The following is a 25,510-nucleotide window of genomic DNA, read 5'->3' as shown; positions in this document are numbered from 1 at the left end:
AAGATGTTGTCAAAAGAGTATCACCCTTAAGAGTATCAAAGGTTTTGTTTCAGTGAGTGTATACTGCAAACATTGTTGTGTTCTGATACTAAAGAGGATAGAAGTGTAGCTAATAATAAGATAAAAAATATTAGAGGTACTGGAAATGAAGATCTAAAAAAAGGTGATTCTTCTCCTAGAACAAAAATAATTCCTGAACTTTAATGCTGAAAAACTGGTAGACCTGATATCATGAGAGTCGTCGGTTTATGAACCAGTCCTAACTACCTCTCTAACAATTTCTGAAATCAAAGTATTTTTATCAAATCCTATGCAGATGCTGATTTGGTATTGTAATGGACAATCAGTTAAATATTGTGTAAAGCAAGTTACAGAAGGTTCAAGTAAAGTACACTCATGCAAAGAGAGAAGGATATATGAGTCAAGAGGCAAGTAGAAAGTTAATGTCTAAAATATAATGGTTAACAAAACCTCAAATATTTGACACAAATGTTTTATATTAAATTTATAATATTCATTGAAACCATTCGGTTTTTAAAAAATATCTTGCTGTATTTCTAACATCAATACCAATAAAATTATTATGCAATATTAGGCCTGTATTTAAAATACACTGAAATTTTTTTTAATATTTTCCAAATAATCTCAATCTAGTTTTAGTTTTAATTAAAATTCATTTAAAAATTTAAATTGGAAGTCTAGTGTTAAAATAAAAGTATTCCTTTTAAATTTTATACAAGTTTTTTAAGAAAATTTATTCATATTAAAATTAGTTTTAATCAAAAAAAGCTTATAAATATTTAAATAAAAATTTGGGTTTTTTTTTATCAAAATTTTGGTAAGATATATTCAATGTAAGTGAATATAAGTGAAATATATTCAATATTCAAAAATATATATTCAAATTGAGTCAACAATAAATTTTTTATTCAAATTTTAAAACCATATCTGGATTCTTCATAAAATTCTGCAAATATTAGTAACTCCCCAATTTTTTTATAAAAAAAATATCCATAATCGACACACCATATCTGTTTATGAGGAAGTGATAAATAAATGAATACATATACTGAATAATTTTGCTTCTATAAATGCCTTTAGTACATAGACATATCTGCCCAAACCCTCAGTTGATGTATGTACTAAAGCTCTCTTATATGACTGTTTCAGTATGGCATAATCAGTGCTGTTTAATACACAGCTAAATCATTGATACACACTCACTCTCTCTCACACACAGTGCTTTCAATAAAAATAGGTTGGTAAAATATTTACTTCATTTTTTTTTTCCAAACATAGAAAAATTACATTTGCTAAAGGCTTAAATTTTTTTTTTTTTTTTTTTGAATGATTAAAAAAACTATTTAAAAAAAAAACTAATTACAAAAAAAACCAACATAATAAGTTCACTTTGTTACCTTTTTTTATAATTTTTGTTTTAAAAAACAAGAAATATACCTAAAAATTACAATATTTATGATTATAATAGTTTTTATATTCTATTAAGATGTTTTAGATACCAAAACTAATTCTTTTAACTTAAAAACAATTTTTCACAATATATCTAGTTATCCGATCCATCAAATAATCAAGTAAATTAGTTTTACCAATTTGAATCAACTTCAATTTGAAAATACTTTTGATTCCTTATTTTAGATATATAGGATTTGTGGTAAAACAGTGGTTACATATCCAATAATACTTGACCAAGAAGGCTTTTACATGTCACTGGATAAATCATTACTTGTTGACGATCTAAAGGTAAAAATTATACTGCATAAAATAGATTTAAAGATTATAGAATATAAAAACAATAGCGTCTAAAAAAAAAGTCATATGAATGTAGAATTTTTTTAAATTTTTCTTGTCCCTGTATGTTTCTGTGTTATCCAAGCAAAAAATTCTTAGCTAAATTTTCTAGACCCTCAAGCATGCAGGGAGTTATTAATAGACCATAGCATACATTACAGCATTATTAATAGACAAATTATTAGTTTACAATGTTTTTAATTTACCTGGCCATAAAATTAATTTAAACTCATAAAAAAACATTGAAAACAAAAATGTAAAGTTGCATTGAGTAGTTGTCTTACTCAACAATTACTCATAAATTCTACTTATCTTATTATTCTATTTTAGACTTGTTTGGCTTTCATTCGAAAGTGCTGGAATCTTGGGGGAAGACCAACTGTATGTCTTTACTTGCAAGATCATAACTTTAGGTGAATTATTTTTAATTGTATTTCACTTGCATACATATATGCATGCATGCATACATACATACAGTGGTTGAAGTAAGTGCTGAATATTGGCACCCCCAACAGTTTGTGAGATCTGTTTGAGAAAGGCAACAACCATTGTTAATTTTTTCTAATAAAATGAACAATCATTGTTTGCCCTTTTCTAGAAGATCTTAAGAATGGTCAGAAGAATGGCATTATTATACATAAAGTTATATACTTTTTTTAGGGGTCATTTCTCATCTGAAATGGTTGATTTTATGGCTGAGCTGAAAACTGGAAATATTGATGGTGTAAATATTAAACTTGGTAGATTGCAGGCAAGTTTTATGAAATAACAGTAAATTTTTAATATAAGTTATAAGTGTATGCATGTATATGTATATGTGTACAGCGACATATCCAGGCCAATTTTGCTACCGGTATACCAGTATGGGCACCCCAAATTTTTGCCCAAACTCAATTTTAATTAGACATTTTATTTTAATAATATTTTTATATATTACATTTTATAAATTTTATATATTATTATTACATTGTATTAAAAAAACAATTTTATATTAGCACCAAGTTTGTCATAAAAAAATTAAAATCAAACACTTCTTTATTACTCATTGTCTTGCTGTTTTGTGATAAAATTTGTTATGATAATTATGATGATAAAATTTGTTATGATAATTACAAATTTGTTATTAATGTCATTTAGAAAAAGCAATATTTGAAAAATGACTTTTAAAACAGATTATAAATGTATTTTAAGTCAATCGGAATGCTTAATTCAAATTCATGTGGATGAAATATGGAATATGTTACAATTAGATTAAAATATTAAATGCACATTTTGATTGATTTAAAATATGAAATGCCTAACATTTTATATTATTAAAATAAAAACATTAACTTTTTTTAAATACTCTTAATATAAGTTTCTCCATCATTTATATTTTCATAACAATGCAGTTAAACTCTATAAGCATTAAAAATATTTTAAATAATGAAATAAAAGTTTTTAAAACATAATAACATTATAATAATCACACCAAAAAATTTGATTTGAAAAGTAAGAAAAGAACAACAAAAAAAAGTTTATTATTTTTGAATGAATTAATTAAAATTTTGAATGAATTGACCTTGTTATAAATACGCTATGTAATAAATCTTTTTAGTCTATATAAAAAAAACATACAAATATTGTTTATTAAATGTTATAGTTATTGCTTGATTATGTTATCGTTATTGCTTGCTTATGAAAAGTTAATGCTTCTCTCACGAGTACCTGGGAAGGGTACTCATGGGAGAAGCAATAAGGAAATAAATATGATTTTATATTAGTTAGTGAATAAAACATCTAAATGAAAATTAGCGGCAAGTTGTGTCGGGGAATCATGTCATGTTGTAATAAGTGTAACATTATTTTGGTTAATTATTCATATTTTTATTTAGAAAAACGTAAAATACTAGGGGAGGTATATTATATATAAATCTTTTAAATTTGTGTTCTTAAAAAGAAAAAAATAAGGTCCTTTAAACATAGACAGGATTTTTAGACCAGTATGCCCAAATATTTCTGGATACGTCACTGGTGTGTGTGTATATATATATATATATATATATATATATATATATATATATATATATATATATATATATATATATATATATATATGCTTCTTTGTGATGAACCTACTGATGGTGAAACAATTTGTAGAAGAAAAAATTAGATAAGTGTTTTTACTAATTTATATATATATGTCTATATATATATATATATATATATATATATATATATATATATATATATATATATATATATATATATATATATATATATATATATAAAACAATCATATATATAAAATAATTTTTCAAATTGTTTTAAAGAATTATATTAACTCATTTGTTATCTTTATTACTTCTGGGCAACTTTCAACAGAACTTTTTGCAAAACTAATTTGCTACTTTTTTTGTTTTGTTTTTTTTGTTATTTTGTTTTTTGTACTCTGGCTTTATTAATTTTGTGGCAAAGTTTCTTTTTTCTGCAATTGGTTACTGATTGATGGCAGGAGTAATTATCTATGTAGTTGTTATTGATTCATTTGTGATTTGTAAGTTCAATTGGGCCCTTAATGTCTTGTACATTAAAGTCTGTTGGTCCACTGACGCAGTTGAACATTGAACATATTGCTATTTTATCAGTTAATTTTGATTGAGATTTGGACTATCTGTAACCTTAAGAATATAAACAAACCGTATAAGGATTTTAGACAAAAGCCTAAAAAAAATATAAAAATAATTCATTATTTTGATATTTTTAATTGAAAAAAATATCAAAACATTAATTCTGTTCAAAAACATAAAAAATAGAAAATGCAAGATATTATACCTGATTGAGTTATTAATCTTTCCATGTTGGGTTGAAATGGATACAAGCCTGTTACAAAAATTATCTAGCAATGATGCCTTTAACCAAGCTCATACTGAAAGTTTCACTAGTTCAAAAATGAAATATGCTTTTCCTGGGTTGCTACAAGCCAAAAATTTACTTTAGTATTATACAAGTGTTTAAATGGTCCATATACACCAACATTTAGAGACTGGTATTTTGTGATGTGTGTGTGGCAGTAAAGTTAGCAATTAAACTCAATTTTCTTTTGCTGAATCATTAAAATTGATTGTCAAATGTGACTCATAAATACTCATTAATGTCATAACAACTCATAAATTTCTAAACTAATTACTTCCTTTAATGAATGTGCTAAAGACAAAAAGTGGGCTGCACCTTGAATGATTCCTTTGTCATCCATTTTACTGCACAATGCCAGCACAATCCAGGGGTCGATTCTTCAGAAATGCATCCTTGAAATGTACTCATACAACTAGGATACTGGGTACTACAACCATTTACTGCATTACGCATAGTCATCAAGTTTTCACCACAACAAATAATTGCTGTTGCTGGTGACAGCAGATATTTCTTGGTCACTCTTTTTAGCGAATATGTGATTAGGTACTTGAAATATTGTGATCCTGATTTTGTCAACATTCTATAGTTTTGACGAAGCAAAAACTGGAACTTTTGCTACAAAACTTGAACACTGTTACAAATTATGTCCTTCTTGCATTGATTAAAAGCTTACATTTAATTCGGTCTTGGAAGTAGAGTTTGAATAAATTTTAGTTTTGCTTCAGAAATGAATCTTAACTAGTCATTGCCATCTCTTTTTTTTTCTAATTGTGGATTTGGATAACTCTTTCCTTAATGAGGCAGACATTTTATTATTTGATTAAAAGCTTACATTTAATTTGGTTGCTGAAACAAAATTAGAATTAATAAATTCTAGTTTGGTTTCAGAAACGAACAGTCAACCAGTCATTACCATCTCTTTTTTTTCTAAATTTCATAGATTTGGACAACCCTTTCCAGAATAAGGCAGACATTTTGTTAATTTCTCTGCTAAGTCTTATACAAGAATATGAAGTTTAACAGAACTTTTAATTTTATCTCTTATAAAGTTTTCTTATAGCATTCTATAAGATTTTTTTCTTAAAGAATTTATGTAGTTATTTGTTTTAACATTAGTATCAATATTAAAAGATTAATATTGAATGTCCCAACAACAAGGTTGCAAGTAAGGTTGCAAGGTTGCAAATAACTATAATTTATATTCAGAGTAGAAAACAAAAAAGAGAGTTAAAAGGTGATTGACAGAAGTCTTTTTTGACAAAATAAAAAATGCTGTAAGTTGTATGAGACAGGAAAACATAAAAACTGGAAATAATTTTCAATGTTTGAGGAAAAAAATAAGTAAAAGTTTTTTCTCTTTAAAGTAAAAGTAAAAACAGTAAAAGAATGCGACTGAGGTTTAGTTTTGTTTGATGAAAAAAGAGATGATAACTTGAGCAGAGACTATGAGTCTACGTAGAAAAGAGAATGAGATGCAACTTTTTGATGATTAGAACAGAGACTTAAGCTTTTACAGGTTTAGCAACATTTACAATGCATTTTTGGACCTTGTCTAAAAAATAGTGAGCCTAATTAGAAAAACCAGTTCAACAATACATAAGTACAACACTACAACAGTATTCCATACAACTATGAATAAGAGATTTATAGAGATGTTTAAAATAGATGCTTAGAATTATAGATAATGAATTTATGAGTAAGAAACTGACAAGCACATTTAAGAGAAACAACTTTAGCATTTGCTAACTTTGAAATGGATTGTATATATAGTTTCTCTAAAAGATCAATAATAAATAATAATCCAAGAGGACATAAAGTGCTGGAATTAGTTAGTGCCATTTATAAGGAGAGTGTTCTCCATCAAGAATGACTTTAAAACTGTGCTTTGAAAGGAAAGACTCGATTTTAAAATCATTACTGGATTTACTATATAAAACAAACATGCAAGACTTTATTGAAAGCCTTTGATATGTCAAGAGCAATAGCCTCACTGTTTTAATGCACGGTAAACCTTTTCTGTTATAACAATTAGTATGTCAACAATGATGTTGATGAAGTCAGCAGAACAAGAGAATCCAAATTTTAATTGTTCTAAATAAGTTGAAAGAAATGATTACAAATAGAAATAGCAACAGCACAAAAAGGAGAATGGGTACCATGGGGTAGACTGTATTTAAAAATTTTAAACATATATATATAAAATTTTAAACATATATATTCCTAAAGGCTTTAAATTTACCAAATGCTTATGGTAAAAAAAAAAAACAGCTCTTAACAACTCTTTAAAAGTGATAAAGAGTTAAGAGCCATTTTTAACCATAAACAGTAAATTTAAGGTACATTGAACCATAAATGGTAAAAGTTAAATGCACTTTATGTAAAAACCATTTAATTAAATCTAATTAAATTTTATAATCTTTTTTAAAAACCACAAAAACACAACTTAATAGACTAGAATGTTTTTTATTTTTCTAATAAAAATGCAAAATATTCTAAATTTTTTTATTTTTATTTTTTTACTGTTTACATATATCGACTGATAAATAGGTAGAACATGCTATTTGTGCTGCTACATCGACTAAGGGTTTTAGTTTGGGCAGGCAATTTTCAAATTTAAATAAAATTCTCTTTAAGTTTTTAAACTTTTTCAGGTCTTCTAAATTAATGTTTAAAAAAATTAATAAAGTTTACATATATACATATATATTCTTGCGTGGTCGTCTTTAATTTTTTACCATAAAATATCAGTTTTAGTTTTTTTCTAATTTTAAAGACCAAAAAAATTTTTTTTTTTTATTTGACAGATTGCATGCCCAAACTAAACCCTCAGTCAATCTAGCAGCACTCCCTTGTGAGTCAGGCTATTTGTCAGTCGATGTAGCAGCACTCCATTGCGAGTCAGGCTCTAAGATAGTCGATGTAGCAACGCTCCCCGTATGTTTTACAGTTAAAAAGTAAAAACATTCACAATGTTTTTATTTTTAAAAAATAAAAAAAAAATATTCAGAATGTTTTTAAAAACATTTTATTTGTGGTTTATTATTTGTGGTTGAATTATTATAAAATATTATATGTGGTTAAATTGTGGTGTTGGTTTTGTGGTTTAATTACTTCCTGCAATTAAATTAATGTGTTATGACATAATCTAACCTTAATTTTGTCAGCTTTAAAACCACAAACAAGCGAAGAGCCTTTTTTTACCACAAACACGTTTTCTTAGCCGTAAAGTATAGGAATATATATATATTCAGAAGTAAACATTTTTCATAAACTTGTCCCCATAAATGCAGCTATAGGCATTTATATGTTTTTATATATATTTACACACATGCGTGTGTGTGTGTGTGTTATACAAATCTATTTTTTAAGATTTTAAATTCTTTTAATTTATAAAATAAAATTCACATTATTAACTATTTATTGTACACATTATTATTTCCAATCAGAGCTGAATTTACATGAAATTAGGGTGACAAGCAAAAGTTGCAATACAGATGAAATTTTAAAAATAGTCTTATTCAATATTATAAATTTTAAAGTATTAACTTAATAATTTAGTAATACTTATTTCTTTTTTATATATATATATATATATATATATATATATATATATATATATATATATATATATATATACAACCCGTAGATGTTGTCCGAAAGTTTTTTCCATATTTTATTGACAAAAAGTAAAAATTAAAATGCAAGACCAGAATTTTTTTTTTATTATTTGATAGACTGCCTGCCCCAACCAAACCCTCAGTCGATGTAGCAACACTCCCTTGTGGGTCAGGCTAAAAGATAGTAGATGTAGCAGCACTCCCTTGCGGGTCAGGCTATTTATCAGTTGATGTAGCAGCACTCCCTTGCGAGTCAGGCTATTTGTCAGTCGATGTAGCAGCAATCCCTTGCGAGTCAGGCTATAAGATAGTCGATGTAGCAACACTCCGCGCATGATTTACAGTAAAAAAAATAAAAATAAAAACATTAAAAAAAATAAAAATAAAAACATTTTATTAAAAAAAATAAAAAAAACAACATTTTATTAAAAAAAATAAAAATAAAAACATTTTATTAAAAAAATTAAAAATAAAAACATTTTATTAAAAAATATATATTGTTATTTATGTAATTTATATTGTTAAAAACATTCAGAATGTTTTTAAAACATTCTGGTCAATTAAATTTGCGTTTTTGTGGGTTTTTTTAAAAACGATTTATTTGTAATTAAATTAATGGTTTTTACTTTCAAGTCAAAAGTAATTAAAAGTGACGTATGTGTTGGCGTAAGAATCACTTTTTTCCTCCGCTCTTCCCCAAGACAACAAACTATAGATCTAAATATATATATATATATGTATATATATATATATATATATATATATATATATATATATATATATATATATATATATATATATAATTATTTAATATATATTACATTTCAATCTTAAATTATTATTAACTTTTGTAGTTTTCTTATTAAATATTGTAAGTATATTATATAATTAAATTTTGCTATAAATTTATGGTCATTTACAACAATTTTATAAGGTAAAACTAAAGCTTCCCAGGCTATATATAGATTGTATTATTGTCTATATTTGTTTTAGATGTTGGTCTCTACAGGTTGTGTTGAACATCTTGATTACTTAACAACAAAACACTGCTCCAAAATGTACTTTATGTATTGTTATGATTATTTTTATTATTTAGTTTTTGAATACTTTCAAAGAAATTTTTATATAAAATGATAACAGCTTCTAATAAAAAAAATTTTCTTATGAACAAATATTAATAACAGTTTTTAATAAAGAACTTTTTTTATAGCAATATTATTACTAATCAAGATGTTCTAAACTTTTCTGGTTTTGAATCTGAATGTCATCCTGCACTTGAATATAATGAAAATGAAACTGATGAAGAGTTAAAAAGTGCAAAAGAACTTTCTACTCCTCAGCTTGTTGATTTGTATCATTCTGCAACAAACATGCATAAACGAATGAGTTTGCTGGATATTATTTTGCATAGAGAAGGTAAAAAATAAAAAATTTGATTTTTGTTTTAAAACAAATATCTATATTTGTTATATGTTGATATGTTTCTCACACTTGCAGTATAGCCTCTTTTTTTTGTTGTCTGAGACATTGTTGGAAAATTTTATTCACTTACTAGCATTGCTTTTATATGTTGTCTGATTGGTTTGATCTTATAGAAAAAAGAAGTTAAATAGTAGCAATTGACTGGCACTGTTATTTTTCTAGAACCAAATGAAAAATATTTTTTTTATTTACTCAAACTGGAACCAAAAATATACTCGTGCAACAATTGAATTTGAAAAAATAAAAAATAGGTGCGAGGTCTTTTTTTTCACTTTATTTTTTTTTTTTTTTTTTTTTTTTTTTTTTGTTATTCACCTCCTCAAGGCCGAGAAGGCCACTACAGATGAGGAGGCTACTTAATAGTGGTTATAACCCTCTCTCAACTCTATAACTCCGAAACACGAACCTTGAGGAACAAGGCCGCTGCGCGGAGAAACAAGTTGAACGCGGTACTGCCAGGGACGTGGTGGGGATCGAACTCGGAACCTCTCGCTTATGAAGCGAGCGCTTTACCACTACACCACTACCGCAGTTAATGTTAGCTTGATTTTAATGGAAGCATTTTTTTTTTAATTCCTAAAAAGTAAAAGGGCATGTTTCCTGTGTTTTTATTGTTGTTGTGACAACTGGGATACAGGAACTGATGAAAGAATCAGTACCTGATAGCATTTTTTTTGTCTCTTCAAAAATACACAATATACTTATCACTTTCACAATCAATCTAACCTTGGACAAATACCTCAATATCCACAGGTGGTAGCAATTTCTGGCTTCAGATGTAAAATTTTCTGGAGCATGTTGTAGGTAGAATTCCACCTTGTGGCAACATCGATATTCTATCCAAGCCTTTTTTTTATTTATTTAGGTTTTTTGCTGTCTAAAAGTTCATTGAAAATAAGAACAGAGTGTTGCATAAGAACAAAGTTTCAGACACTTTACAATTAGTTTGTTTAAAATGGCATTGAAAGTAGTGTTTTTTTAACTACAAGTTAAAGGGAGTGGTTAATGTATCCTGTTTACTTAAAATTACAGTCTTTTTCAATGAAAGTTGCCATGACATTTGCTTCTTTGTTTTATTAACAAATTTTTTGTTTAATATTACTTTTGACAAAATTTCCCACTTCTTGTTTCAATTTTGTTGGAATTGTTCTTCCATCAAATGGTAAACAATCAATACAGAACTTTACTTGTTTCCAATCTTTGGAAATAAAGTAAATTGTCATATTGTGATGAAGTTTTTACTATGCATTAGACAGACTGATACAAATTTCTATGCATTAGACAGACTAATATAAATTTTGATCTAGGAATTTTTTCTTAATCACAGTTTTTATTTTTTCAGATGTTGGAACAAGGAAGCTTGTGCAAAATTTTTCACTCGCAATTTTGTAATTTGGAGCAATGAGAGCATAATGTTTTAAAAATGTTTTCCTTTTCCAAATCAGAGTCATTTTTCAAACAAAAGAAATACAAAGGCTTGAAGAAGCCTTTGTATTTATATTGTTTGAAGTTGAGTCATTTTGCTTCATTTAACTGGTTCTGTCTAGTTTGTTTTTTTCCTTAATATTGTCTTTTAAAAATATCATGAGGGTGGTCTTTACGTTATTTCCGCATGGTGAAAGTTATTTACAAGTGGATCTTTGGGTTCAAGTCTAGCGGGTAAAAAAATCATTTTTACAAGTTATCAACATTTCTTACACATTCCTCCCAAATAAAATTTATTTTATTTTTATCATCAAGTTATGCAGATGTTTAGAGAAATGATTTTGAAATAGTTTAGTTGAATATATGAGAAAATATATTTATCTAAAATACATGGTAACCTTAGTTACTACAAACAATTAGTGTATCGTTAAAAAAGTATTTTAAGAAAATTATATTTACAATTTTTTTTAGCTATTACTTAGAATAAAATAAGACAATGCTAATATTATTTCAGTTTTATTACTATTTATAAAAATATTTTTTTCATTAATTATATAAATATTGCTCTTTAGTACTGCTTTTTTTGTATAATTTCATTTTATTATGTAAACATAGCTAAAATGAAAAGTCATTAAAGATCATAAAAGCATTAGAAATATTACTTGCTCCATGTTGTGATTCTGAGATGTCAAACTTAGATGAAGTTGATGATGAAGAAACATCTGTACAACCACACACTGATGTTGATTCTAATGTAGATCTGATAGTTGAAGACACTGATGCAGAAAATAGACAAAACACTAATAAAATTGATTTCAGTAAAGACTCAACAAAATATGAAAAGTATATCCCTGAATTGCAAACTAAAACTCCTTTAGTCATCAAAACAAACTTTTTAGGACAAAAATTTAGTTTACCTCCTAAGAATGTTGATACTTGGACCCCATATACTTATTTTAAAGTGTTTTGGAAAGATGAGCTGAATACTTTAATCTCAGAGCAAACAAATCTATATAGTGTTTTCAAAACATCAAAATCTATAAACACTAACACAATTAGCACAATGCAATTACTAAGATTACAAATTTTAATGTCAATTATGAATCTCCCTGCATACAATATGTATTGAACCCATGAAACTCGATATGCACCAATAGCAGATGTTATGTCAATCAATTGCTATAAGTTTATTTAATTATTCCTGCAATATTGAAGAATACCGCATTCTCTATTACAACCCCAAAAAACCTGTAAAATGTGGATTCAAAAACTTTGTACGTTCTGGATCATCAGACATTATTTGTTTGTTTTTTCTTCGTATTCTGGCTCAGTCAGTGACCAAAAATGCTCTGGTTCTTATGTGGTACAGAGATTGATTGAAATGCTATCAAGAAATCAAAATTTTAAACTTTTCTTTGATAATTGGTTTTCATCAATACCATTGTTTCTTTCTTTAAAAGAACAAGGCTTTTTAGCAACAGCCATGCTTCAATCAGATCGTACAAAAGGTTTTCTATTGCCAGATGAAAAAGATCTTAAAAAAACTGGTAGAGGTAGCTGATAGCTGGTAGAGTTAGCTGGTAGAGGTAGCCACAGTTTTCAAGTTGTTACTAAGAATAGCTTAACAGTTACTAAATGGTATGGTAGTAGATGTATTCAAATGGTATGATGGTAGATGCATTCAAATGATTACTAACTATTGTGAACCACAATCAATTAGTAAGACAAAATGATGGTATCGACAACATAAGCATTTTGTTGAAATTAATTGCCCAACTGTAGTTCAAGAATATAACAAATCAATAGGGGAGTTGATCTGTCTGATATGTTAATAGCTTTATACAGGACATCAATCCAAACGAAAAGATGGTACCTCAAGGTCTTATTTCATTGCGTCAATATACCAAAAGTGAATGTCTGGCTTATCTATTGGCATCATTATGAGCAATTAAAAAGATCTAAAAAGTATCAACTTAGTCTCTTGCAGTTCACAGTTTCTATAGCATCTGCACTTGTAAAAACAAACATTATACAAAAATCAGTTTGTCAGCCTTGTAAAAGAAAATCTATAATTGAGTTGCCAATTGAACAAAGGAAATGCCCAACATATTTACAATCTGGTGATGCTTAGTTTGATAAAATCGATCATTGTCCTGGATTTCAAAACAAAAAGAACAAATTTTATTTATGCAAAGTTGGTACAGAGCGAGTTTACTGCAAAAAATGCAACTTAAGCCTATGTTAAAGTAATACCAGAAATTGTTTTATTGATTTTCGTAACAAATGAAATAAGTTGCTATAGATTTCAATATTTTACTTTTTTTAAGACAGCCATATTATTAATAAGTTGAAATTACTTTTCTTCAATCAGAATCAAAGTACAAGTAATGCAAAATAAGCTTTAGTTCACAGTAGCTACAGTAAAATACATTTTTTATTTTTTCTAGGATCTACCTTTTCGCTTGGAGAATTTAATGTCCAAGAAAGCATTGAAATTTGTTACATAAAAGCTAGCAAAGTATACAATTGGGATGTGTTAAGGCATGGTGCTGCTTTGTTAGGAAAGTCTGTTGCTAGTTTGTCTCCTTCAATCACTTCAATGTTGGTTTGTGGAAAGCAAGTAAGAAACTTTACACCTGAAGACTTTGGTTGTTGTTATAATATTTTTGTGGTGTTTCTATTTATACTTTTCAGGTATGTTTGGGTGCATTTGGTTGTAAAGAGCATGTTATAATGGAGCCCCTCACACCCTCTGACATAAAGGTTACAATTGATTTTAATTTTTAAATCTCTGGTTTAGTTTTATATGTTATAAAAATGTGAAAATGGGCATTCGTTAACTTTTAAAGTTTGTTTTTTACATTCTTTTTCTTATGTTTCTACTAAAATAAGAATGAAGCCATACGATGCATTTATGGTTTCTTCTGTGATCTGAGTTTAAATTTGGATAATGTAAGAAGTTAATATTGTAACCAATATGCTTTTCCAATCCATTATTGTAGTCATAATGAATACAGTTTTTTGTTGAGTGTACATTAATGTTAGAAGGTACTATTTTTGAGGTTTAAGATGACATCTTAGGTTGCTGGCTATTTTCATGTTGTTTTATATAGAATTATGCAGCCCTAGGAATTAAGGTTGGCATTCGACCGAAAATGCCGACCTAAAAGCGTTTGAGGTTGGCAAAAAATCTCTGACCTTGTTTCTATGTTTTATGGTAACCCCTTTGTGTCAATTTTTTTTTTGCCGACCCCTAACAGTTTGAGGTTGGCAATTTATTCTTGACCTTTTTTTTCCTAATTCCGAGGGTTGATTATGTAGATTTATGATGTTAAACTTAAATCAATACTGTTATCAGGAAAAGAAAAGGGATGCCAGTGAATACTTTTTAGCCCAAACAAATACAAACATGCTTAACAAGGCCTTAACAAAAAAAACACCTCAGGAAGAAAAAATCATAGAAATTTAAGTAATAAAATATTTAAATAAGGATATATTATTTTTAAGTATAAAATAGTATATAGATGGTACAGATTGCAAATAATGATATTATAATATAATGAGCTAATAATAATAGTATAAAAGATTTAATATAAAATATAAAAATATAAAATAGATTTATGAGATGCAAAAAACAAAAAGTAAAAAAGAATCAAGTAATTAAAATATATTTCTAATTGAGGTTGTATCGAAATGACTAGATACAGGTTTAAATAGGTTTTAATATAAGGGTCGTCTCTGAAGATACACTAATGTCTCATTTTGATAAATTAAAAGTAGATGAATCAAGATGCATGAGCAAATGAAGTGTTTGGTGTAAAAGGTTGATTGTATCTGTTAATTTCCTTCATGAAGTAATAGGTATATGATCGTTCTTGTCTGTATATAGTGACTAATTCATAAAATTAATTAATGAAATTCATTAAAGGTAAATTTATATTTGCAATGGATGCTGTTCATGAAATCAAAGACTTCATCTAGCATTTTCATAGATCCATAAAACATGAAAAATATGTCATCAATATAATGGAAAAAAAATATTTTGAAAATTATGTTAAAAGAGATAAATTTGGGTGATTGAAGCATCCAAAGGAAATGAATAGAATCTTATAAATGAGAAAAGAGAACTTTGAGTTTGGTTTTCTCATGGGATTTATGTCTCTATGCACTTGATCAATCCATGGATAATAGTTATGCATTGGTTATCTATATTTGGAGGTGTACAATGTGATTTTCCTGCAGAATTAGCAAGTTTGTTATTTTAGAATTGTTATTCCCAATTCCAAAAAAATAGATTAATAGATTAGCTACAAAGATTATAAGATTAATAGATAGTTTTTATCTCTCTCTACTAAATAAATAATGAAAAATTCCTTATTCAGGACTTGCAGTTTTGGCACCTGGCAATTTATATTGTGATAAATTTACTATAAGCTTCTCACCATATAAGTCTGGCCTTTGATTGACAGATTGGCATGTCAGTCTTTACTGTATGTATTGTATATATATAATCTATAGCGCAACACAATCTATGTTGAACACAAAGTTTGTAATAAAAGTAATAATAGTAAAGCAAAAGCCATTTCTCCCTAAAAAAAGCGTTTGAAGAAAAAATATTTTTTGAATCACCTATATGTTGGATTAAAAGCACATCAAATGTTACTGATAATATCACTTTATTAGGGGGGTATACTAACCTGATAAAGGGGGTCTGGATATTAGAGGGTATACTAACCTGATAAAGGGAGTCTTTATTAGGGGGGTATACTAACCTAAAAAAATCCTGAGGCTAGACTAATAGTTTTTGGTTATGGCAAGAATTATTTAAGTTTAATGGATTTATTAGAGCAAAAAAAATGTTTTTTTTTAATTATTATGTTTTTTTATTTTCTTTATGTAGAATGCAAAAATTTTCTGTATCTTTCTGCAAAATATAGAGAGATGATTAATGTATACATTGTTTTACCAATTTTTATAATAGAAAATATTTGAAGATGAGTGCATGGGACTTGATTCAAGGGAAGTATCTCTTCACCAAGAGGTTTATTTTAGTTTTAAAAATTTGTATTTGTTTGCAATTAAAAACTTTGTGGTAACACATGTCCTGCAATAGTGTTATTTCTTTTTTTAACTTATAATTTTTAGCAATTTATCAATTGTTTTAAACAATGATAAAAGTTATAATACTTAAAAAAAATATATATTTATATATATAAAATTTTATTAATAATAATAATAATCTATATTTTGTTTAACAATATAAGTATTACGTGTAACTCAAAGAAAAAAGGTATGTTTTTCAGGTGCTTTCAGGGAAACTATATATGTATTTTTAAGCCATACTTGAGATAAAAAGGTTCATTTTGGTCAGCAACCATTTTTATTTATAACAATCTTTGTTGACATTTTTTTAAAGATTTATATAGAGCTCATTTTGTCTGCACTTAGCAATCAAAAGTTAAAAAAAATACTAGATTCAGCTTTTAACGGGAAAAAGAAATTAGCATGTTATTGTTTCCTTTTTATATATCTCTTATGTATGCTTTTCTTATCTTGCTTAGTTATCTTGCTTCATAGTTTTTGCATTCCAAAGTACCTACTTTGGTGTTTTTTCACAAATATTGAGTAGATTTACTTTTGTATCTTTTTTTAGAATGTTCTCTTAAATATGTATATAAAATTTCTACATTTTCCACTTTCATCCTTGAGATGCATGCACTTAATTGACATTTATTATTGTCCTATATATCAACATTATTAGACCCCACATTTACTAACCAATCCTACAGATAATTAAAAGTGACCCAACTAAGGGTTGTTGATTTGCATCCATTCATAGTTTCAACACAACATAATTAGTTCTTATTTTACATAATTTCAGTATTTTTGTTTCATAGATAATACTTCACCTTGGTGCAGTTATTTCAACTAATTTAGAACTATTTAAAGGAATGTTAAAAATTCGAGTTGGGTAAGTTAGTTTATAATTTTTGGGCAAGCAAGCAGTGTTATTAATATTTTTTGAAGTTGAAAATTTGTTTAAGCATTTATTTCTATAACAAGTTTTTATTCTTCTTAAAATTTATCCCGAAAAAAAATTTAAATTAGTGGTTAATCTTAATCCATTTTTTAGAGCATTTTTTTTTTTAAGCTTCAAAATTGATTTATCAAGGGTGAGGTTGCTTTATAAGTAAGTGCTACAGAGTTCAAACCCCAATATGCTCCTTGTAATACTAAGTTCAACCTGTTTTTCTGCACAACAGCCTTATTTGTCAAGGTTTTCTGCACAGCAGCCTCGTTTGTTACAGTTTATGTTTTAGAGTTAAATTGTTGAAAAAAAATTGTAATATCATGTATATAATAATATTATACATAAATATATAAAGCATGTGTCACCTATTCAACCTTATAGAGTTTAATATGTAAAAATAAAGGAGATTATTTACTTTGTTTAAATTTCAAACATTAACTGTTAACATGAAATTAACATGAACTGTTATTTTAATGAATGAATCATAAAAATTTGGAGCTCTTATCTTTTTTTTTTATTTCGAAAATTAGTTTCTAACTTTTTTTTATTTTTTTTATTTTTTTTTTAAAAACAGGTTGAAGTTTTCAATGTTTTAACCATTTTTAAAATCAGTTTAAAATTTGGCAGAAATATTTAGGATATACATCTTGATCCATGCCTGTTTAATTAAATATTTATTTTTAATTTTTTTTAATTTAATATATCTTCTTTTGAACTCAAATAATTTGATCTTTCCTTTAATTATTTAAAAGTTGGATAATTCAAGCAATGAAGATATGTTTACAAAGTGCTATACTTCGTGGTATGCAACCCATTGTAAGTTTATGTAATAAATAGTTGTAATAAACCCATTGTAAGTTTATGTAATAGCTGTTGAATATAAACTGTGCATCAGTGGTGTTTATAGAACTTTTTTACGAGTTTTGGATATTGTAATAATGCTGAGACACCAAGATTTAGTTTTCCTAAAAGTCCATAAGTTTTGTTTGTAAATTATTATTACTATGTAAATAATTTGTAGAATACCATTAGTTTTTCATCGATATTGTTTTTGTGGATATTGTAAATGCTGAGACACCAAGGTCTTCTTTATGGGTTTTGTTTGTGAATTAGGATTACTATATGAATAATTTGTGAAATACCATTAGTTTTTCAAGATATTGATCAACCTTTATTAAAAGCATAATCTAAAAGAAGCAAATCTGAATCAGAAAATAATAGCATATAACCTTACAAAGATTTCTTGAGAAAAACATTTTTTGTTTTTCTTAAAAAAACACAGTTAGTTTTTTTTTTTTTTGGTTTTTTTTTTTTTTAATGGCTGACGTTTTTAAAAAAAAATGTCAAGTAAAAACTTTTTTGCTCTTAAAATAACTCTTATTAATATTGGCAATAAAAAGTATGAAGAAAAATATAAAATATTTGTATGTTTATTTATTTATACTATTCTATTATTTAGTTATTTAAAGTATTCCAAAAAGCATATAATTTAGATTAAGTTTGTTTTTTACCTTTTTAACTCTTTTCAATCTTTTTTTTAACCCTTTCTGATTTTTAAAAGTGTTCAGGTGTCAATATCTACAAATGTACAGGTGTCAATATCTATTTTATCCTTTCTGATTTTTAAAACTTTGTACAGGTGCAGCTGTCAACTAGATATTGACAGCTGTACCTGTACAAAGTTTTTTTTTTTTTAAGTTCTTTTGTGTTGCTTATATTTTGTATTGCTTATATTTTGCATTGTTTATATTTTGTATTGCTTATATTTTGTATATACATTATTTGGATTTGGCAGGAAATATTTTCTCTTTATCCTCATGAAATTAAACAACTTCTCATTGCTGTCCTTTCTGGTAAAGGAACTATTCGCAAAGTTGATATTACACCTAGGTATGTTTTTTTGTTGTTGTTTTTGTTGTTGTTGGATAAAAATAATACTTTTTTATGGAGAATGATGTATAAAAAAAGACTTGATTTTGGATTTTCAGAAATGCACTGGAGCGAAGAAGGTTGGAAGGAGCTCTCAACAGATTGCCTCAGGGTTTTTATAGCAAATGTGTGTTTTTTTGTAGCAAATGTGTTTTTTAGTTATTATTTTTTATATTTAACTTAACTAAATTCTATGTTACACAATGTTGTATAAAATTGGATAAAAAAAAGTTTGACAAAAAATTTTTTAACAAAGTTTATCATCTAGTTTGGCGACTTCTTGAACAATGTCCTCAAGGCATTCAACTTGGACTCTGTCACCTACAACAGCAACCCATTTTGTCAGTTATGACGAAAAATGAGATTGACTATAAGATTCAGGTTGAAGAATTACTTTCTAATTCAACCACACCTGTTGAAAGGCAAATGTCTGTAGAGGTTAGTAAATGGTGTAGATAAATGCTTTTTTCAATCAATAGTTTTAATCTAGATATGTGTATGTATGTATGTGTATATATGTATGTATGTATGTATGTATATATGTGTATGTGTATATATACATTGATCAAAGCTGTTACAATTTTTAGTTGATCATGATTATATCAACAATTCTTGATCGCAACCCTGAGCTTCAGATTCAGTCAACAATACAACTTATGAAGGTTTTACTAATAATAATTTAAATTTTATTGATATAATTATTCAAAACAAAAAAAACAAAAAAGTAAGTGGGCGTTAGGTGAAGGAATGTTTTTGTAAGTTTTGATAAATCATTTTACCTTTTTTTTTTAGATTTGCTTTTTTTTTTAATTATTTTATAAAGGTCATTATCATACTTTAGTTAATGGAAGATGCTATTCAGTTGTATTTAAATACTAATGGTGGAAAGGTAAGAACAACTTATAAATTGTTTTCACATTAGGCTGGGTTTTTAATATGGTCATTACCTTTTTAGTTTAAAAGCACATTTTAAAGGTTAACTAACTTCATAATGCACTTTTGCACCAAAAGCCTTCTCTAGTGGCACCAACGGACCTTCTCTAATGGCCCTCTCTTATTAAAAGTTATAAATGTAATTATATATCACTTTTAGCTCTCATCTCTCTTTTTTTAAGTATATTTACTCATAGCTTGGGGGGCTGCTATAGTAAAGAAGGCTACTAATTTAACTACAAAAAGGATACTAAATGACCCTGGTCAACAAAACTGTGGACAATTTAACTACAAAAAACTAAAAGACCGTGGTCAACAAGACTGTGGACAATTTAACTACAAAATGGATGCTAAAAGACCGTGGTTAACAAAGCAAATTTAAATAAAATTGAACTACTCTTGTTTCACCTACTAGAATTTAATTTCATGTTATTATTCAATTAGAAAGTATTCATTTAGTGTAAGTTTAAAAGTTTACTGCTCCTTTACTCCAGTAGTTGCTTTAAAAAAATCTAATAAATATATTTTTGATGTAAAAAAACTGCAAAAATGTTTGTTAAAAATTAAGTTAAAGAAAACAGGAGAAAAGTCACTTTTTTTGAATCCTACAATTTTTATTTTGAAATCAGGCTAAGCAATCTTAAGCAAGATTCTGATTGATGAGATTCTTGAACAGTTTAAGATACGGTGCAAGGTTCTTGAACAGTTCAAGTGCCTGACTGAATGTTAAAGCTTGACTGAGGTTTTCAAAGAGCAATTGCAGTTTGTTTGATTTTTTATACAATCATTGTCATTTAAGTTTTCCCCATTGTAAGGGTTAAATTGGAGTTACTATGTGCTTTTACAGTTGTATATTTGAATGTCCTTGATTTTTATTTACTTGAACTAATAAATTCTGAATGCAATTTTCTAAATTGACTTAAGGTTTGTTGCTGACCACTTTTGTATTCTCAACTTTTGTTTTGAACTTAGCACTGACAACAAGAATTTTAATTGCTGTGGAAGTGAATTTCACAAAGAAATATAAAATGACAACTAGTGTTATCTACAAACTTTTTTTGTACTTAAATATTCCTAAATATTACTAAATATTTAGGAGTAAATTAAATATTACTTTTATTGTTTTCTCTCTGATGTGACCAGGTAAAATGAAACATTTTTCATTTGAAATTTTTCGAAGAAGTTTTCCTTTGATTTTAAAATTTACTTTCAAAAATAAAGTTGATTTTTTTTTGTATGACTTCAATATGAACAGATGCTACTTTTTATTTTCATAAACAGATGCTACTATGACAACAGGTGCTACCATGAGTATTTGTGAAACTGAAATTACTTGTTAGATAAGTATATAAAAAATATCACAAGTAAATCCGTTTTTAGATGACAAAACCACTTGGTTTTCTGCAAGTTTACTGTGTTCTTTTAATAATAAAGATAATTAACGTTTATTATTTGTATACTATAAAATTTAGAATTTTATTTTTTTAAGTTAAACTTTCAAATTTTGGAATTTTTTTGTAATAAAACTGTTTTATGTCCTGAATATGTAACGATAAAAAAGCATTTTAAAAATGCCCTCTCATTAATCTTTTTCTTTAAAATGAAAAAACTATTGATATTATGTTTAAAATGTATTAGATGACAGTTCTATGGAAAGTGAAAGTGAAGTGGTCAAAAAAGTTTTATACTTCTATCAGCTCAAAATTAATAGTAATTTTCAAACTACCTGAAATTACAAAAAAAATTCTAAAAAATTGTAAAATTTAAAATTTTTTTTTTGTACATTTTTCTTAGTAGGTTTTCTTTTTAGGTTCATTTGTAGGTTTTTCTAAGCAAAGTCAAATTTAGGTTGCTAATAAATGCATTTATGCAAAGAAATTTTATAAACATTTTAAACTCAAAAAAAGTTATTGTAGTATTTTAGGATTGCTTGGTTTAGAATCCTATTGTTATCTATAATCACTTATAGAGAGTTTTTATAGGGTAGCTCATCGATCACACCTTGTAAATTTTGGGTTATAGAACCAAAACACTTTCCATCAAAACCTTTTGACCCGTAGAAAGTACAAGTTAAGCCAATCTCAAAATGCCTAATTTTAAAATCTAGAATTAAAATCTTGAAAAGATATTTACTTTTTAAAAACCACATTAAAAGTCTAAGGAAAAAATTTTTTTTAAATAAGTATTTTATATAAAAAATTCTCCAAATTAAAAAAATTTATTCAAACAAAATAAGAACAGATTCAAAAATGTTATTCTTTAAACATAAAATAAAATTTTAATATTCTAAACTTCAAATAAGCCAATTTAAAAGAGTCTTTAATATTCGTATTGATTTACAAACATTGTGACAATAACTTTAAACTTTTTTGCTGTTGTAATCCAGTTCAAAAGTTGTTTGGGGTAATCTGGGTGAGAGCTATCATGCTTATATCTCTCCCTATGGGTTTTGAAGTAAGAGTGCATTGTCTCAGTTGCCTGCTTACTGAAGAGCCCAAGTGCCATATGGTTCTTTTTGATGAATTGTGGCCCATGGAAAAAGATTGCACGAGCTTTTAGTGTAACTGAAATTTTACTGCTTCAGGTAACTTGTCTTGAATTTTTTGATTTTTAATCCATATTACAGATCCAAGACACAGCCAAAGCAAGCAGAAACAATATCTTTAACGATGCCAAACAATTGCAAAAATCTTAAGCTTGTTTTGCATTCTCAGACTCAGCTAAATTTTTCAACCCATCTACTTTCCTCAACAGCTTCATGTAGTCATTGCCATTGTAGTGCCCCCTATGGTAAGGCAAAAGAGAAATGTGAAGTGAAGCAAGCCAATCAACTGTCTTCGGCCACATCTGAGCAAGATTTTTTACAATATGATTGACAACACTAATGAGCAAATGCAATTCCATTGGTGGAATGACTTTCAAAACACTTGTTTGGTCTTCAAAAGGAAAGAGTGGAGGATGCACAGCATTTTGGAATAATCTGGCACTCTTCGTGTTTTCTCCTCTGTTGAGGAAGTTCTGAAAATCTCACCACACTCATAGAGTTTTGTTGACTAAACTTCACACCAACAACATGGGTGCTTGCTGGCATGTGATTAAATTCCACACGTGATATTTACCAGTTTGAGATCACATGAAACAATTAAGGAGCTTAGTGAACAAGTTTTTTCTACTTGGATGAAATAAAAAAAATTTTAATATTTTCATATGTTTCAGGAGTATTTTGTGCAACTGCCACAATCAATTGCTTTTTAACACCAGTGCTTTTAAGGCCTTCTTGAGAAGACAACTTAACAGGCTTTTGAATAGGACTGTGAGGCTCAGATTTATCTAGCTTTGCGTCAAACAAGGTTAAACTCACTTTTAAAAATGAGCCACCGCCATCTATTCCAAGTTTAATGATGAATCCCTGATCAAGGCATTTTGAGATGCCAACGACTTTATTTAGTTGATGTAAGTCACGGCAATGACAGCATGACACTTGCCAGTTTCAGACAACTTGATAATGCTCACTGTAAAATGTTCTTGTAAAATTTTCCCATAGTCTGCAAGCTTTTATTGAAAAATTGCCTCAACCAGTCAAGTAGGGCTAATTTGATTGAGATCAAATCCAAGTTTCCTCATGCCTGTGTTTGAAAGTCCTGTATTTTGTTGAATGGCAACCATTTCTTGAGTGATTAAAGGTGTTTGAAAGAGTTGCTGATGAGGAGCTTAATAGTTGTCAACCATTAACTAATGTGGTTTTACAATTATTCTGAAAATTGTTTTTGTGTTTTGCTTTTTCTCACATCCAATCTTGGGCCATGGAGTTGACTAATTCAAATTGTTCTTCTTTGTGATGAATCTATAGAATCACTGATGACGCTATCTGCTCGCCTCCGTTAGAATCTGCCATTGCTAATGTTCTGTGGTTTTGATGACAAGTTCCTTGAGCACAATAATTAGGTAGACCGTGGGCAACTACTGAAAGGCAACTTGTAAAACGTTTTTCTGTTATTTGCGCTTGATGATTGCTTGCTTCTTCTTGTTTTAGCTTTTGCAATGCATTCTTTTGCAAATTGTTTTAAATGATTATATAAATGAAAATTTTGTAATGGGTGCTTTTCTTTGCCTTTTGTTTTTGCAATTCTGCAAATTAATCAGTTACAAGTACTTGCTGTTGAGTCAAAGTTCTAACTTGAATGGATTCAAAACTGAACAATTTTGGCAGATTTTGCACTGATTCCTTGTCACCTAATTGATTTATCTTGAAACGACAAGCCATGCAAATTCCTATCGGAACTCTGTTACCGTCAAAGTTGATATTTTTTGAAAAAGCTTCGAAAATCTTTTTCCTGTAGGACCCTGTCATTTTGCAGTCAGCTTTTATCATAAAAATAAATCAGACAGATTTCCTGCACTCATTGTGATCTTTTGCAAACGTGGGCATTTTTGAAATTTTATTTTTGTTTATGGTTTATGGACTAGTAAGCGCTAGAGATGCGTTGAGCCAAGAGATGAGCTCAATAAATTAAGAGTGAATTTTAATCTTTAAAACATATTCTATATATTTAGCTTCATTTTTACAATCATTTAAAGATAGAAAGTATAATATTTTTTATAAAAATTAAAAAATAATGGTCCCCACGGGACCGCAAAATTAGTTGTAGCCATCAAACTCTAATATTTTATTTGGATTTGAATCCACGATTTTAATTTTACCATATTTTTGCATCTAAACATATCAAGAATCATCAGTCAAAATGATTTTGATGGAATGTTTTGTTGGTATTATGACCCCAAATCTTCACGGTGTGCGATATAAAGGTCCCAAATCGGCAAACTGCTCATGTTTTATGTAGGAAAATAAGCTTTTGAATTTTATTTTGAGGTCTCTAAGATTAGATAGAAACTAACTAAATGTAATGACAAATACACTTAAATATGTCTCGCAAACAGACTATAATTAAAGTTAAACAAAAGTTTTGCAAAAAACTTTTGGGTATCAAATTTCCTTGAATTTATTATATAATCGATCAACTTATTTAACTTTAGTTATTCAAATTATATTAAATTATACTAAATATAACATTTGTTTGTAGTCAAGAGATGATTTCTTTTCGCTGGAGCCGGCTGCCCAAAACGTTGATTTAGCAGATTCAAAGATAAAGAATGGTTCAACCACATACCTTGCTCATTCAGCGATTAGCACTATGCTGCAAAACTCGCTCATTCTTTCACATTCAACAGAAGTTTGTAGTATTATGTAACGCTTCTTAATTAACTCAAATCCAGAATTTTTTTAATGACTTTATTATTTATGACTGTTTAATATAAAGCTATGTTAATATATGTTAATATATACATTATACAGAAGTAATAATTACGAATAAAAATGATATTAAATTTA

The 25,510-nt window shown here is 27.5% G+C and overlaps 1 protein-coding gene across 2 annotated transcripts in view; it reads left to right on the top strand.

The window, feature by feature from the left end:
- The window catches only part of LOC100210121 (phosphorylase b kinase regulatory subunit beta), a 65,894-nt gene extending 40,384 nt beyond the window's left edge, over positions 1-25,510 (top strand). The window contains exons 18-33 of one of the 2 annotated variants that reach the window (XM_065791532.1): positions 1,657-1,761; positions 2,140-2,222; positions 2,470-2,560; positions 9,315-9,379; positions 9,532-9,737; positions 13,676-13,848; positions 13,923-13,991; positions 16,210-16,269; positions 17,126-17,199; positions 18,012-18,075; positions 19,055-19,149; positions 19,248-19,315; positions 19,457-19,626; positions 19,776-19,850; positions 20,030-20,077; positions 25,203-25,510. In XM_065791532.1, the coding sequence (XP_065647604.1) occupies positions 1,657-1,761; positions 2,140-2,222; positions 2,470-2,560; positions 9,315-9,379; positions 9,532-9,737; positions 13,676-13,848; positions 13,923-13,991; positions 16,210-16,269; positions 17,126-17,199; positions 18,012-18,075; positions 19,055-19,149; positions 19,248-19,315; positions 19,457-19,626; positions 19,776-19,850; positions 20,030-20,077; positions 25,203-25,370 (1,614 nt within the window). In that variant the 3' untranslated portion in view covers positions 25,371-25,510. Of the gene's footprint in view, positions 1-1,656; positions 1,762-2,139; positions 2,223-2,469; positions 2,561-9,314; positions 9,389-9,531; positions 9,738-13,675; positions 13,849-13,922; positions 13,992-16,209; positions 16,270-17,125; positions 17,200-18,011; positions 18,076-19,054; positions 19,150-19,247; positions 19,316-19,456; positions 19,627-19,775; positions 19,851-20,029; positions 20,078-25,202 lie in introns of both variants that reach the window. The other variant, XM_065791531.1, reaches the window with a different exon arrangement.

The sequence above is a fragment of the Hydra vulgaris genome, chromosome 02 (assembly GCF_038396675.1).
Source record: "Hydra vulgaris chromosome 02, alternate assembly HydraT2T_AEP".
Classification (NCBI taxonomy): domain Eukaryota; kingdom Metazoa; phylum Cnidaria; class Hydrozoa; order Anthoathecata; family Hydridae; genus Hydra; species Hydra vulgaris.
The sequence above is the reverse complement of the archived record's forward strand: the minus strand, read 5'-3'. Positions and strand labels throughout refer to the sequence as shown.